The sequence below is a fragment of the Coregonus clupeaformis genome, unplaced genomic scaffold (genome assembly GCF_020615455.1).
Source record: "Coregonus clupeaformis isolate EN_2021a unplaced genomic scaffold, ASM2061545v1 scaf1870, whole genome shotgun sequence".
NCBI classification, from domain to species: Eukaryota; Metazoa; Chordata; class Actinopteri; order Salmoniformes; family Salmonidae; genus Coregonus; species Coregonus clupeaformis.
In genome coordinates, this window is record NW_025535324.1 from 35,322 (window position 1) to 51,100 (window position 15,779).

The following is a 15,779-nucleotide window of genomic DNA, read 5'->3' on the forward strand; positions in this document are numbered from 1 at the left end:
TATTCTAATGAGCCATCGTCCCTACATTTTAATTATCACTAAAAGAGCAAAGAACCCTTTTCTGAACTGTAAAGAACCATTGAAGAGCTCAAATGGTTATTTGAGTAATTATGGTTCCACATAGAACCATCACCCTTCCCAAAGAACCTTTGAGGAACATGTGTTATGTATCTCTCTTTCTCTTTGTATTGAATGTCTGAAACCCCAACATTCCTCATCTTTTCCCTCATCTCCTCACCCCTGTCCTATAGAAACTGGACATCAACTGGACTGGACTGACCAACTTACTGGACATCCCTGGTCTGAAGTGAGGCTGACTCTTTCTGTTGTTAGTGTTTTGTAATTGGAGTCACTAGGTCATGTGATGATAATTCACTTAATGTAACACAAAACTATACTTTACTATATGCACCACCTGATACAATCAGTTCTATGCTATGCTATGATATGGCTGTATTATGATATAATATGTCTGTGCACTTACATGTATGTACAGTATCTACTGTATATATAAAATCGAGTGCTCCCTCCTGTGTTTCTCAGCATTATGTCTGACACCATGATAATGGACGCCATCGCTTCCTTCCTGGTTCTGCCCAACCGTCTGACTGTTCCCCTGGTAGCAGACCTGCACATTGCCCAGCTACGCTCTCCTCTGCCCAGGGTGAGTCCACGCTCTCCACAAACACTCTCCACAAACACTCTCCACAAACACACTCCACAAACACACACATTTACTCAGACCACAGACTCTATGTGTCTTGTCTGAGCTTATAACTGCCAAACTCCTTGATAAATTAACACTGATATACAGACATTAAACACAATAGAGCTTATACCAGTATCAATCCCCTCACTGTCTTCCTCTCCCTCCCTCCCCATTAAATGATTAATTGTTCCCTCTCTCTCCGTATCTGTCCCCTCTCCCCCCTCTATTTCTCTCTCTCATTATCTCGCTCTACCCCTCTCCCCCTCTCTCTCTGTCTACCCCCCCTCTCAGGGTGTGGTGCGTATCCACCTCTTGGAGGCTGATGACCTGCCAGCTAAGGACAACTACATTAAGGGGGTGATAGCAGGGATGTCTGACCCTTACGCCCTGTGTAGGGTGGGTCCTCAGACCTTCACCTCCCACGTTGTGGACAACACTGTCTGTCCCAAGTGGGAGAGATGTACGAGGTGAGGGGGCCAGGAGCCGGAGGATTGTGTAAAATCACTCATTTCTATTTCATTGAATGTCATTGCCACATATTAGTGTTGCATTTACTGTTGCAAAACAGCATGTCTTAATTTCCATATCTTTGTTTAGAGAGATAATGCATTACTTGGTAGGGAATGCAATGGTCCAGTAGCAGAGTGGGGATTCCCCTATGTATGTCTGTCTATCAATGTTAATTTTTTTTTTTTACAGGAAAATCAATCTGCCAATGACACACGGTCATACTGAGTAATCATAGAGGAAACAGACACATTTTCTCCTCATTGATATCTCTGTGTTGTTGGTCCTCATGGTGTTGTGTACAGTGCATTCGGAAAGTATTCAGACCCCTTTACCGTTTCCACATTTTGTTACACTACAGCCTTATTCTAAAATGGATGAAATTACTTTTTTCTTTCCTCAATCTACACACAATACCCCATAATGGCGAAAACAGGTTTTTAGAAATTTACATAAGTATTCAGACCCTTTGCTATGAGACTCAGAATTGAGCTCAGGTGCATCCTGTTTCCATTGATCATCCTTGAGATGTTTCTACAACTTGATTAGAGTCCACCTGTGGTAAATTCAATTGATTGGACATGATTTGGAAAGGCACACACCTGTCTATGTAAGGTCCCACTGTTGACAGTGCATGTCAGAGCAAAAACCAGGCCATGAGGTCGAAGGAATTGTCCGTAGAGCTTCGAGACAGGATTGTGTCAAGGCACAGATCTGGGGAAGGGTACCAAAAACTGTCTGCAGCATTGAAGGTCCCCAAGAGCACAGTGACCTCCATCATTCTTAGATGGAAGAAGTTTGGAACCACCAAGACTCTTCCTAGAGCTGGCCACCCGGCCAAACTGAGCAATCGAGGGAGAAGGGCCTTGGTCAGGGAGGTGACCAAGAACCCGATGGTCACTCTGACAGAGCTCTAGAGTTCCTCTGTAGAGATGGGAGAACCTTCCGAAGGACAACCATCTCTGCAGTACACCACCAATCAGGCCTTTATGGTAAAGTGGCCAGACGGAAGCCACTCCTCAGTAAAAGGCACATGACAGCCCGCTTGGAGTTTGCCAAAAGGCACCTAAAGGACTCTCAGACCATGAGAAACAAGATTCTCTGGTCGGATGAAACCAAGATTGAACTCTTTGGTCTGAATGCGAAGTGTCACGTCTGGAGGAAACCTGGCACCATCCCTACGGTGAAGCATGGTGGTGGCAGCATCATGCTGTGGGTATGTTTTTCAGCGTCAGGGACTGGGAGACTAGTCAGGATTGAGGGAAAGATGAAAGGAGCAGAGAGATCCTTGATGAAAACCTGCTCCAGAGCGCTCAGGACCTCAAACTGGGGCGAAGGTTCACCTTCCAACAGGACAATGACCCTAAGCACACAGCCAAGACAAGAGTGGCTTCGGGACAAGTCTCTGAATGTCCTTGAGGGGCCCAGCCAGAGCCCGGAATTTAACCCGATCTAACCTCTCTGGAGAGACCTGAAAATAGCTGTGCAGCAACGCTCCCCATTCAACCTGACAGAGCTTGAGAAGATCTGAAGAGAATGGGAGAAACTCCCCAAATACAGGTGTGCCAAGCTTATAGCGTCATACCCAAGAAGACTCAAGGCTGTAATCGCTGCCAAAGGTGCTTCAACAAAGTACTGAGTAAAGGGTCTGAATACTTATTTAAATTTGATATTTAAGTGTTTTATTTGTAATACATTTGCAAACATTTCTAAAAACCAGTTTTTGCTTTGTCATTATGGGGTGTTGTGTGTAGATTGAGGGAGAAAAACAATTGAATCAATTTTAGAATAAGGCTGTAACGTAACAAAATGTGGAAAAAGTCAAGGGTTCTGAATACTTTCCGAATGCACTGTATGTCCATGTGTGTGTGTCAGGTCATAGTCCATGAAGTACCAGGTCAGGAGCTGGAGGTGGAGGTGTATGACAAAGACCCAGACCAGGATGACTTTCTGGGGAGGTAGCTACATATCTCTGCCTGCCCATGGGTTTCTGTTGCCACACTGCCACTTCTTATTGTTTCCCTTCCCTTTCACCTCTCATAGCCCTGTAACTGAGTATAAAGAGTATGAAGTCTCCTAGTGTTTTACATTCAATACTATCTTCTCCTCCTTAAATACTGCTGGATATATTTTCCTTCTTTTTCTCCATTGTCTTGATTTCTCTCTTTTTGTTTATTTCTCTATCTGTCTCTCTCCCACTCTTTGCCGTTTCCTACAGAACCAAGATAGATTTGGGTATCGTGAAGAAGTCCAAAGTTGTTGATGAAGTGAGTTATTTTCAGTATTATTGAATGTCTAACATGGTTAGACACTACATTGTCATCACAATCTGTATTTTTGTTTCTCAGTGGTTCACCCTGAAAGAAACCAAGTCAGGACGGGTCCATTTCAGACTGGAGTGGTTGGTCTTGCTGCCCAATACAGAGCAACTGGAGCAGGTCTGCATCCGTGTCCTCCCTATCATAATATTCCTCCCAAAGTTAATGTTACAACAATATGATGCTCATTCCGTCTTGTTTGATTGGACACTGGTTGTGAGCTGTAGTGAAGGAATGTGCAGAATGAAAAGTGCTTAGAGCTAATTGCCTCTCCCCTCCTCTCAACTCCTCCCCCTCTCCCCTCCTCTCAACTCCTCCCCCTCTCCCTTCCTCTGCCAGGTTCTTCAGAGGAACAAGAGCTTGACAGTGTCCAGTAAGACTTCTGATCCCCCCTCGGCAGCCATCTTGGCAGTGTATCTGGACAAGGCTGAAGCCCTTCCTGTGAGTCACACCTCCTCAACCTCTCCCCCCTCCTCCTCCTCCTCTCTCACCCCTTAAGCTGCATCCTGTCTGTGGCTGCTAGGTTCTTGTTACACAGAGTTGTTCCCTACCCTCTGCCCTTGTTCACTTCCCATCACCGATCTGAGATAATTTCAACATCAGCTTTAAAGGCTAGCTTTCCGACATGTTGTTTTCACCTATCCAGTCCTGTCTGATCTGCAAAAGGAAGTGAATGGGAGCCAAGGAGAGGGAACAACCTTCTGGAATGAAACACACCCATAGTGGTGCTGTGTTTAGACTTCCTGAAACTCTTGGCACTCAACTCTGTTTCCTCTTTCTACTGTTTTTCAGCGGTTGCTATGCAACATCAATGCCAGTGGTTACCAACCCTAGTCCTGAAGAGCTACAGAGTGTGCAGGCTTTTGTTACAAACCCAGCACAAACACATCTGTTTCAACTAATCAACTCATCAAATCTAATTATCAATAACTTGATTAGTTGAATCAAATGTGTTAGTGCTGGGCCGAAACAAAAGCCCCCGTAGTGCTCTATTAATAAAGTGTTACAGTGTTAAAGTTGTTTGTGTGTTTTATAAGTTGATGTGTGTTTGTATGTGTGTGTTTAAGATGAAGAAGGGCAACAAAGAACCCAGTCCCATGGTGCAGTTGTCTGTGCAGGACATCACCCGAGAGAGCAGGGTAAGACTACCAGAGTAGTGACTTACTTGACTTATTCCATCCGGCTCCTACAGTGGAACAAAGGACCAAACGGGGCTACCATAGTAATAGACTATCATAACCCTTTGCTTTGAAGTCAAACCCACTCCTATTTTACTTTCTCTCAATTCCTTTGTACTGTTTTTAGACCTGTTGGACGACAATCAACCCAGAGTGGGAGGATGCCTTCACCTTCTTCATCCCAGATCCACGCAAGCAGTCAATAGACATTCAGGTACCTTGATATTCTAACTCCATAACATGTTCTGCACCCATTTGTCATTATGTTCATTTTTTGAGTGCAACATTTCTGTCTGTGTTTCCTCATAGCAATCTGTTAATGACCACACTCTTTCCTATGTGTGTATTCTTCATTGAACATTCTCACTATCCTCCCATCTCTTCCAGGTGAAAGACAATGACCGGATTCAGACTCTAGGTAGCCTGTCCATCCCTCTGTCCCGTCTGCTGTCCAGCCCCAACCTGTCTCTGGACCAGTGGTTCCAGCTAGACAAATCTGGCCCTGCCAGCCGCATCTACATCAACACTGTACTCAGGGTAAGGACTGGTTCCTCCTCTCAATCCCAACCTACAGTAAGGTGGATGCACATCTCTAAAGCTCAGTTTGGCCTATGTATAATGCATTCTTCTGTCACGCCCTGGCTCTGGGGACACTGTTATGTTGAGCCAGGGTGTGTAATTCTATGTTTGTATTTCTATGTTGGCCTGAGTGACTCCCAATCAGAGGCAACGAGTGTCAGCTGGTTGTCTCTGATTGGGAGCCATATTTAACTGTCTGTCTTTCACTTTGTGTTTGTGGTTTCTTGTTCTTATTTGGTTTGTTTATGTAACCAGAGACATCACGTTTTCGTCTGTTATTTTGATCGTGTGATCATACCCTAATAAATATAAATATGTTCACCTTCAACGCTGCGCATTGGTCCTCCTCCTTAGACGAGCGTGACAGAAGAAACCACCAAAACCGGACCAAGCAGCGTGTCCAGGAGCCATCGCTAGCAGATCTCCGTGGCAACCTCGACTGGGTCAAGCCTAGTGAGGAGCAGAGAGGGTGGACTTGGGAACAGTTGAGGAAGAGCTTCGACTGGGTCAAGCCCATTGAGGAGCTGAATAGCGGGAGTTGGAGACAGAGGAGCGAGAGTTGGGCGAGAACGATAGAGGCCTGGCCCACGGGGAGGAGAGACCCCCAGAAAAATTTTAGGGGGGGGCTCACGACGTCGGGGCAGCAGGAGGCCGCGATAGAGCGGTCCAGCGGGTTGGCAGAGGAGGCCGCCAGGTTACGGGGGCCACTGGTCGAAGAGGGGATGGAAGGTGGAGAGGCACGGCGAGAGGTACTGGGGTGTGTTACCAGTCCGGTCCGGCCCGTTCCAGATCCCGGTGTAGGGCCAGTGGTGTGTGTCCCCAGTACGGTCCGGTCTGTTCCTGCTCCCCGCACCAAGTCTGTGGTGCGTTTCGTCAGCCCTGTCCGGCCCGTTCCTGCTCTCCGCACCAAGTCTGTGGTGCGCGTCGCCAGCCCAGTCCGGCCCATTCCTGCTCCCCGCACCAAGTCTGTGGTGCGTCTCGTCAGCCCGGCTCGGCCCGTTCCTGCTCCCCGCACCAAGTCAGTGGTGCGCTTCGTCAGCCCGGCTCGGCCCATTCCTGCTCCCCGCACCAAGTCTGTGGTGCGTTTCGTCAGCCCGGCTCAGCCCATTCCTGCTCCCCGCACCAAGTCTGTGGTGCGTTTCGTCAGCCCTGTCCGGCCCGTTCCTGCTCTCCGCACCAAGTCTGTGGTGCGCGTCGCCAGCCCAGTCCGGCCCATTCCTGCTCCCCGCACCAAGTCTGTGGTGCGTTTCGTCAGCCCGGCTCGGCCCGTTCCTGCTCCCCGCACCAAGTCTACGGTGCGTGTCGCCAGCTCGGCCCGGCCTGCTCCCCGCACCAAGTCAGTGGTGCGTTTCGTCAGCCCTGTCCGGCCCGCTCCTGCTCCCCACACCAAGCCAGTGGTGTGCGTCGTCGGTCCGGCACGGCCCGTGCCTGTTCCACTGGTGCCTGGTCGGCACCGGTCAGATGCGTTACGCCGGAGCTAGAGCAATCCGCTCCATCAGTGTGCAGTCCAGCTCCGGCCAGCGGGGCCAGACCGGACCAGGGGTACTTTGGGGGTTGGAGAGGGAGTGGGGATCAGGCCCGAGCCGGATCCGCCGCCAAGGCGGAGTGCCCACCCGGTCCCTCCCCTGTGGTATTTAGTTGGCGCGGTCGGAGTCCGCGCCTTTAGGGGGGGGTACTGTCACGCCCTGGCTCTGGGGACACTGTTATGTTGAGCCAGGGTGTGTAATTCTATGTTTGTATTTCTATGTTGGCCTGAGTGACTCCCAATCAGAGGCAACGAGTGTCAGCTGGTTGTCTCTGATTGGGAGCCATATTTAACTGTCTGTCTTTCACTTTGTGTTTGTGGTTTCTTGTTCTTATTTGGTTTGTTTATGTAACCAGAGACATCACGTTTTCGTCTGTTATTTTGATCGTGTGATCATACCCTAATAAATATAAATATGTTCACCTTCAACGCTGCGCATTGGTCCTCCTCCTTAGACGAGCGTGACATCTTCTCTCTTTTTTTCTGTCTCTCTCTTTGTTTCTCTCTCTCTTTATCTCTCTCTCTCTCTCTCTCTCTCTCTCTCTCTCTCTCTCTCTCTCTCTCTCTCTCTTTGTTTCTCTCTCTCTTTATCTCTTTCTCTCTTTATCTCTCTCTCTCTCATTGTTTCTCGCTCTACCTTTCTCTCTCAGGTGCTATGGTTGGATGAGGATAACATTCCCACTTCCTCTACAGAGGCAGCTAACCTAGCAGCTGGTCTCTCAAAGATACGCCCCCAACAGACCTCCCCTGACCCCAGCTTTGCCACAGAGGTAACATAGGCACAGACACATGCATACACACACGATAACATACGCTCTATACACACACGTACACATGGATTTTGTGTTGTAGATATGTGGTAGTGCAGTAGGGGCCTGAGGGCACACACTTAATGTGTTGTGAAATCTGTTATGAATGTATTGTAATGTTTTTTAAATGAATAACTGCCTTAATTTTGCTGGACCCCAGGAAGAGTAGCTGCTGCCTTGGCATAATAAATACAAATACAAATGTAATATACATGGACATACATGTTATTGTTTTCAAGGTAGATACGATTAAACCAAGTTAAAGTGTGATTGCAATGTTGAGGAGTCTATGGTGACGTTCAGTATTTTGTTGTTTTAGGGGGTGCTGAGAATCCACCTTCTAGAGGGCCAAAATCTGGTCCCCAAGGACAACATGATGGGGGGCATGGTAAAGGGCAAGAGTGACCCCTATGTCAAGATCAACATTGGGGGTGAGACCTTTGAAAGTCGGGTCATCAATAGGAACCTCAACCCCACCTGGAACGAGATGTACGAGGTACGATATCAACCTAATATTATCTTAATTTTCAAGTCAGAACATTTTAACAAAACAAATAAAGTAATTGGTCAAAACTGACAATCATACCACTGTAGGGTTATAATGAGTTCAAGGAGGCCTCTGCTCGTCAGAAAACAGTACAACCATAGAAAGAGTGCTTATCAACCAGTGATATTTTGGAAGCTATTTTAGATTTAGTTTTAGTGTTAGTCTTTATGACTAAAATACCTTTTAGTCTTAGTCACATTTAAGTATTTTCATCCTTAGTTTTTGTTATCAGTCGGCTAAAACTCGGGACAATTTTAGTCTAGTTTTAATCACAGTCATTTCAGTAACATATTAGTTAGTGCATTTTTCCCCCATGAAATAATGTATATTTACTTTTAACTTCCATCATGAGCACATTAAAATAGCCTTGTCCAACTAGAGCTACTATCCCCTCATATAGCTGGCACATTGCTATTGTGGTAGATTGTAACCAATGCCAGCCATGATTTACCATAGGCTACAAAGTCTTGGCTACAGGTTAAACAATTTAGGCATACAGCTCTTTTCTCCCCATCATAACCTTGGGATTGGAGTAAATAACAATGATTCCCCTAAAAAGGGGAGAATCTGAGCTTTCCAACAATGCCAGAAATGTTAGGCTACTGTACTCCTAATATTCAGCAAATAGCATTAATATTTCCAATCGGGAAAAACTACTGCACTCGCATTTGCGAAGCGTGAGAGCGACAACACAGATGAATAACAGCTCACATGGGAAAATAGAGCTTCTGATGTGATCAAAGCAAAAATAGCCTAGAGAGAGTAAACATTATGGTTTCTAGTTTAGGTTAGATACAATTGAAGTGACTGAAGTGAACTCCCGGGAGCTGTCTGGAAGAGCCGGTCAGATCAGCCCAATCACACCGCGCAACTGAAAGACGTTCATTCTTCCAATGAGAGGATTGCATAAAACATTCTGCATAGGCATTCATGCTTATGATTGGAGAAATTAGATGAAAAGGAGCTTCATGTCAAATTGAATGTCCATTAGTCTCACGTGAAGTTCTTGCCTCGTCACATTTTCGTCAACTAAAATAAAAACTCATTTGTTACAGTTATAATTTTTTCCATGTCATCATATCGTTATCGTCATTAGTTTTCGACAGGGAAAATAGGTCGTTGGCTAATATGTTTCGTCATAGCTATTGTTGACGGAATTAACACTGTTAACAACCAGGACAGCAGTCTACAAATGAGGACTTACCCATTATTTTGAGGAAAATATTAAGTGACCTCAAAATGTCAGTGCTTCCCTGTGTGTTTCCAGTTTTAGTATGTAGAATATTGCCTTTACTGAAGCTGTTGTTGAGTGTTGTGTTGTCTCCCAGGTGGTTCTGACCACGCTGCCTGGCCAGGAGCTGCATGTAGAGATGTTTGATAAGGACATGGACATGAAGGATGACTTCATGGGCAGGTATGCAGGCTGTGACCCAAATGGCAATAATGGTGTAAAGTACTTAATTAAAAATACTTTAAAGGACTACTTAAGTAGTTTTTTGGGGTATCTGTACTTTACTTTACTATTTATATTTTTGACAACTTTTACTTTTACTTCACTACATTCCTCAAGAAAATATTGTACTTTTTCCCTGCTTAGCAGGACAGGAAAATGTCAAATTCATGCACTACTGCCTCTGGCCTGGCGGACTCACTAAACACAAATGCATCTTTTGTAAACAAGAAAATGGTGCCGTCTGCTTTGCTTAATATAAGGAATTTTAAATGATTTATACTTTTACTTTTAATACTTAAGTATATTTTAGCAATTACATTTACTTTTGATACTTAAGTATATTTAAAACCAAATACTTTTAGACTTTTACTCAAGTAGTATTTTACTGGCAGACTTTCACTTTTATTTGAGTAACTTTCTATTAAGGTATCTATACTTTTACTCAAGTATGACAATTGGGTACTTTTTCCACCACTGTCTCTATATAGTGCACTACTTTAGGGTCTCTGGGAGCTAGATAGATATCTATGTGTGGTGACTTTGGCACCCCCTTGGGCAGGGACATGTAACTACTCCCACTGATTAGGTTTTGCTCCTTATTACGTTGTTTTGTACAGTTGTTTGCACTCTAACCTGATATTCATATGTACCTTTACAGGTTGAAGATTAGTTTGAAGGATATCATCACCTCTCAGTACACTGACCAGGTGAGATCTGCCTGCCTGCAACGGAGTTAACATGACTTCATACTTTCATTCACACAAACAGATCACTGCTTATGTTACCATCCTATGTAAAAGCTCATTAGTTTCCCTGTTTCAGTGTTAGGCTACACTGAGTTGTTGTCTCTGTGTTCCAGTGGTACACTCTGAATGATGTGAAGTCAGGTCGTGTTCACCTGGTACTGGAGTGGGTACCTACAGTATCAGAGCCAGGCATACTGGACCAGGTCAGTCCTTCTTCCTCTTTTTTTAATCAGGAGTTTATTAAAGATATAATATTGTGATCAGAGAATCTCTTTTGCAAATCAGACCTGATTACAAAACATAAGCAATATAATAGGCAGTATTAAACAGTAGAGTAATGCATCCTTGTACACAGTGCCATACAGACCCAGTGACCTGTGTAAATGTCCCTCAGGTGTTCCAGTTCCAGTCCAGGCAGTCCTACCACAACAAGGCCATTCCCTCCATGGCTCTACTCTTTGTGTTTGTGGATAGGGCAGACGGTCTACCAGTGAGTCTTTGCACCTCTTTCTCAGTTTGGAGGGGGTCTTATGACTTTGTGTGCAGGGCTAATGTTAATGATGTTTGTTATGTTTAGAGGACTAATTATATTTTGCATATGAACCTGGGTGCTTATTTTGTGCACATGTAGTGTGTTTGTTTTGAATGTTTGTTTATTGTTGTGTGTTTCTAGCTGAAGAAGAGTGGGAAGGAGCCAAAAGTGGGAGCTGAACTTGTTGTGGGGGGAACCTCCCATAAAACTACAGTGAGACAGAAAACCCATTCAATGTGTCCTGTTAAAACTGGACATATGACACTGTAAAACCATTCAATTTGTCTTAACCCTCCTGTTGTCCTGGGGTCATTCTGACCCCAAATTAAATCTTTTGCCGACAAAATATGTTTTTTATTCATCAATTGGTCTGAAAATAACGGTAGTTGTTTAATACTATGCTCTTTATGATTCAAACAAATTTGAAGTAATTTGATTGAATTATGGGTGTTTTACTAAATGTAATAACTTCTGTTGTCCTCTGGGGTCAAAAAGACCCCGCAGCACAAAGTTTACATACTGCTTGGCAAAACATCTTTGATCATGTTTCTTTGATGTGTGGGGTCAAGCAATGGTTATGACAACAACAACAACAACAAAAAAGTATTTTCTCACAGGTGTTTGGGCATTTCACATTTTAGTCTGAGAGAGACAGGCAGCACAATGAGGAGGCAGAAGTTTTATATGCACAGGAGGCTTGCAAGATAATTTTTGAAATAAAAGAAAATAATGACCAGGAGGACAATGCTGCACATAAGAGGATGAATCAACTGATGAAGAGGGTTCAGGGTCAGAAGAGGAGGAACATAATGATGAGGTGATAGATCCAACATACAGACAGCATGCTACTTCTTCCTCCGAAGATTCCCCCACATCTCCTGCTGCAGAAATGGAAGATGATTATGAATATAAGGAAATGGATGAACGTGATGATGACGTAGAATCTGAAGCTGGTATGGAAGAAGTGTCAGAAGTGGAGCACTGCACCTATTATGATGAAGAATCAACAGATGAGGTAGAATCTGAAGTTGAAATGGAAGAAGTGTCAGAAGTGGAGGACATCATCTATTATGATGAAGACGAAGAATCAACAGATGAGGTAGAATCTGAGGAAGAGGACCCAGCTGAGATGGGTCCTCTTCCACAGATTCTACCTCATCTGTTGATTCCACAGATTCTACCTCATCTGTTGATTCTTCGTCTTCATCATAATAGATGATGTCCTCCACTTCTGACACTTCTTCCATTTCAACTTCAGATTCTACCTCATCTGTTGATTCTTCATCATAATAGGTGCAGTGCTCCACTTCTGACACTTCTTCCATACCAGCTTCAGATTCTACGTCATCATCACGTTCATCCATTTCCTTATATTCATAATCATCTTCCATTTCTGCAGCAGGAGATGTGGGGGAATCTTCGGAGGAAGAAGTAGCATGCTGTCTGTATGTTGGATCTATCACCTCATCATTATGTTCCTCCTCTTCTGACCCTGAACCCTCTTCATCAGTTGATTCATCCTCATTATGTGCAGCATTGTCCTCCTGGTCATTATTTTCTTTTATTTCAAAAATTATCTTGCAAGCCTCCTGTGCATTATAAAACTTCTGCCTCCTCATTGTGCTGCCTGTCTCTCTCAGACTAAAATGTGAAATGCCCAAACACCTGTGAGAAAATACTTTTTTTTTTTTTTTTGTCATAACCATTGCTTGACCCCACACATCAAAGAAACATGATCAAAGATGTTTTGACCCCACACATCAAAGAAACATGATCAAAGATGTTTTGCCAAGCAGTATGTAAACTTTGTGCTGCGGGTCTTTTGATCCCAGAGGACAACAGAAGTTATTACATTTAGTAAACACCCATAATTCAATCAAATTACTTCAAATTTGTTTGAATCATAAAGAGCATAGTATTAAACAACTAACGTTATTTTCAGACTAAAGATGTAACACAGAATTGATTGAAAATGTATACTGTATGCTTTATAAACAGTCAAACCAGGCGGGGTCATTTTTGACGCCAGAGGACAAAGGTGTGATTATGGGCTGTCATTAATAAAAATAAAATGATTCAAAAACAGCATCCTCACTAAACTTTTACAAATACCACTCAGTGATAAGTCAAATAGTCAAAATAATAATAGGTCAAAATATTTCATAGTTTCATTGTATTTTTACTTAAAAACAGGGTATACTTTTATGTAAACAAGGTCTATTGGCTCTAAATTCCAAAACAAATGAAAAAAATTCTAGTAATGGGTTGAACAGAAGTAAGACTAAAGATGTAACACATAATTGATTGAAAATGTATACTGTATGCTTTATAAACAGTCAAACCAGGCGGGGTCATTTTTGACCCCAGAGGACAAAAGGTGTGATTATGGGCTGTCATTAATAAAAATAAAATGATTCAAAAACAGCATCCTCACTAAACTTTTACAAATACCACTCAGTGATAAGTCAAATAGTCAAAATAATAATAGGTCAAAATATTTCATAGTTTCATTGTATTTTTACTTAAAAACAGGGTATACTTTTATGTAAACAAGGTCTATTGGCTCTAAATTCCAAAACAAATGAAAAAAATTCTAGTAATGGGTTGAACAGAAGTAAGACTAAAGATGTAACACATAATTGATTGAAAATGTATACTGTATGCTTTATAAACAGTCAAACCAGGCGGGGTCATTTTTTGACCCCAGAGGACAAAAGGTGTGATTATGGGCGCCATTAATAAAAATAAAATGATTCAAAAAACAGCATCCCCACTAAACTTTTACAAATACCACTCAGTGATAAGTCAAATAGTCAAAATAATAATAGGTAAAATAAATAAAAAAGATTCAAAATGTCCACACTCTAATATGGTATTTTGATCTGTGTCAGTGAATTACTGCTCTTGCCTCCTTTCGATCTCTCTTAAGGTGTGTGATCGCACCATCTCACCCCAGTGGGACGAGGCCTTTTGCTTCCTGGTTCATGACCCCAGAGAAGAGATCCTCATAGTGAAGGTGTGTATGTAAAAATATTTTTTTAGATCAGAGCTTAAAGACTTGGGCTTTTATATAAGGGTACTATACTCTATATAGGGTTTTTCTTTATTTTTTCTATTTTCTACATTGTAGAGTAATAGTGAAGACATCAAAACTATGAAATAACACATATGGAATCATGTAGTAACCAAAAAAGTGTTAAACAAATATATTTTATATTTGAGATTCTTCAAATAGCCACCCTTTGCCTTGATGACAGTTTGCACAATCTTGGCATTCTCTCAACCAGCTTCACCTGGAATGCTTTTCAAACAGTCTTGAAGTTCCCACATATGCTGAGCACTTGTTGGCTGCTTTTCCTTCACTCTGCCGTCCGACTCATCCCAAACCATCTCAATTGGGTTGAGGTCGGGGGATTGTGGTGACCAGGTCATCTGATGCACCACTCCATCACTCTCCTTCTTGGTCAAATAGCCCTTACACAGCCTGGAGGTGTGTTGGTTTATTGTCCTGTTGAAAAACAAATGATAGTCCCACTAAGCCCAAACCAGATGGGATGGTGTATCGCTGCAGAATGCTGTGGTAGCTATGCTGGTTAAGTGTGCCTTGAATTCTAAATAAATCACTGACACTGTCACCAGCAAAGCACCCCCACACCATAACACCTCCTCCTCCATGCTTTACGGTGGGAATTACACATGCAGAGATCATCCGTTCACCCATACCGCGTCTCAGAAAGACACCGGTTGGAACCAAAAATCTCCAATTTGGACTCCAGACCAAAGGACACATTTCCAACGGTCTAATGTCCATTGCTCATGTTTCTTGGCCCAAGCAGGTCTCTTCTTCTTATTGGTGTCCTTTAGTAGTGGTTTCTGTGCAGCAATTCGACCATGAAGGCCCGATTCACACAGTCCCCTCTGAACAGTTGATGTTGAGATGTGTCTGTGACTTGAACTCTGTGAAGCATTTATTTGGGCTGCAATTTCTGAAGCTGGTATCTCTAATGAACTTATCCTCTGCAGCAGAGGTAACTCTGGGTCTTCCATTCCTGTGGCGGTCCTCATGAGAGCCAGTTTTATCATAGCACTTGATGGTTTTTGCAACTGCACTTAAAGAAACTTTCCGTAAAAGTTCTTGAAATGTTCCGTATTGACTGACCTTCGTGTCTTAAAGTAATGATGGACTGTTGTTTCTCTTTGCTTATTTGAGCTGTTCTTGCCATAATATGGATTTGGTCTTTTACCAAATAGGGCTATCTTCTGAATACCCCCCTACCTTGTCACAACACAACTGATTGGCTCAAATGCATTAAGCAGGAAATAAATTCCACAAATTAACTTTTTAAGAAGGCTTCCCTGTTAATTGAAATGCATTCCAGGTGAATACCTCATGAAGCTGGTTGAGAGAATGCCAAGAGTGTGCAAAGCAGTCATCAAAGGGTGGCTATTTGAAGAATGTCAAATATAAAATATATTTTGATTTGTTTAACACTTTTCTGGTTACTACATGATTCTATATGTGTTATTTCATAGTTTTGTTGTCTTCACTATTATTCTACAATGTAGAAAATAGTAAAAATAAAGAAAAACCCTTGAATGAGTAGGTTTGTCCTAACTTTTGACTGGTTGTGCACATTACGAGGTCATCCATCCACCCATCTTCCATTTTCTCTTCTCTAGTTGTCTCACAGTTGGACCTTGCCTATTGGTTCTCTGGTGGTACCAATCAGAGAGCTGCTGTCAGAACCAGATCTGGTCCTGGATCAGTGGCTGAGTCTGGATGGAGCCTCACCTGACAGTCAGATTCTACTGAGGGCTGAACTCAAGGTGAGACACACTTGCACTTTACAAACACTCTATTACTCTGTAGGAGGCA

The 15,779-nt window shown here is 43.2% G+C and overlaps 1 protein-coding gene across 1 annotated transcript in view; it reads left to right on the forward strand.

Moving 5' to 3' along the window:
* esyt1b (extended synaptotagmin-like protein 1b) overlaps window positions 1-15,779 on the forward strand; it is a 56,133-nt gene that overhangs the window by 16,013 nt on the left and 24,341 nt on the right. The window contains exons 7-26 of the mRNA XM_045218882.1: window positions 252-307; window positions 544-664; window positions 1,001-1,169; window positions 2,787-2,794; window positions 3,092-3,174; window positions 3,435-3,483; window positions 3,565-3,654; window positions 3,874-3,975; window positions 4,602-4,673; window positions 4,840-4,926; window positions 5,100-5,249; window positions 7,467-7,586; window positions 7,945-8,121; window positions 9,501-9,586; window positions 10,284-10,332; window positions 10,485-10,574; window positions 10,766-10,861; window positions 11,045-11,116; window positions 13,833-13,919; window positions 15,584-15,730. Of these exons, the coding sequence (XP_045074817.1) occupies window positions 252-307; window positions 544-664; window positions 1,001-1,169; window positions 2,787-2,794; window positions 3,092-3,174; window positions 3,435-3,483; window positions 3,565-3,654; window positions 3,874-3,975; window positions 4,602-4,673; window positions 4,840-4,926; window positions 5,100-5,249; window positions 7,467-7,586; window positions 7,945-8,121; window positions 9,501-9,586; window positions 10,284-10,332; window positions 10,485-10,574; window positions 10,766-10,861; window positions 11,045-11,116; window positions 13,833-13,919; window positions 15,584-15,730 (1,911 nt within the window). The remainder of the gene's footprint in view (window positions 1-251; window positions 308-543; window positions 665-1,000; window positions 1,170-2,786; window positions 2,795-3,091; window positions 3,175-3,434; window positions 3,484-3,564; window positions 3,655-3,873; window positions 3,976-4,601; window positions 4,674-4,839; window positions 4,927-5,099; window positions 5,250-7,466; window positions 7,587-7,944; window positions 8,122-9,500; window positions 9,587-10,283; window positions 10,333-10,484; window positions 10,575-10,765; window positions 10,862-11,044; window positions 11,117-13,832; window positions 13,920-15,583; window positions 15,731-15,779) is intronic.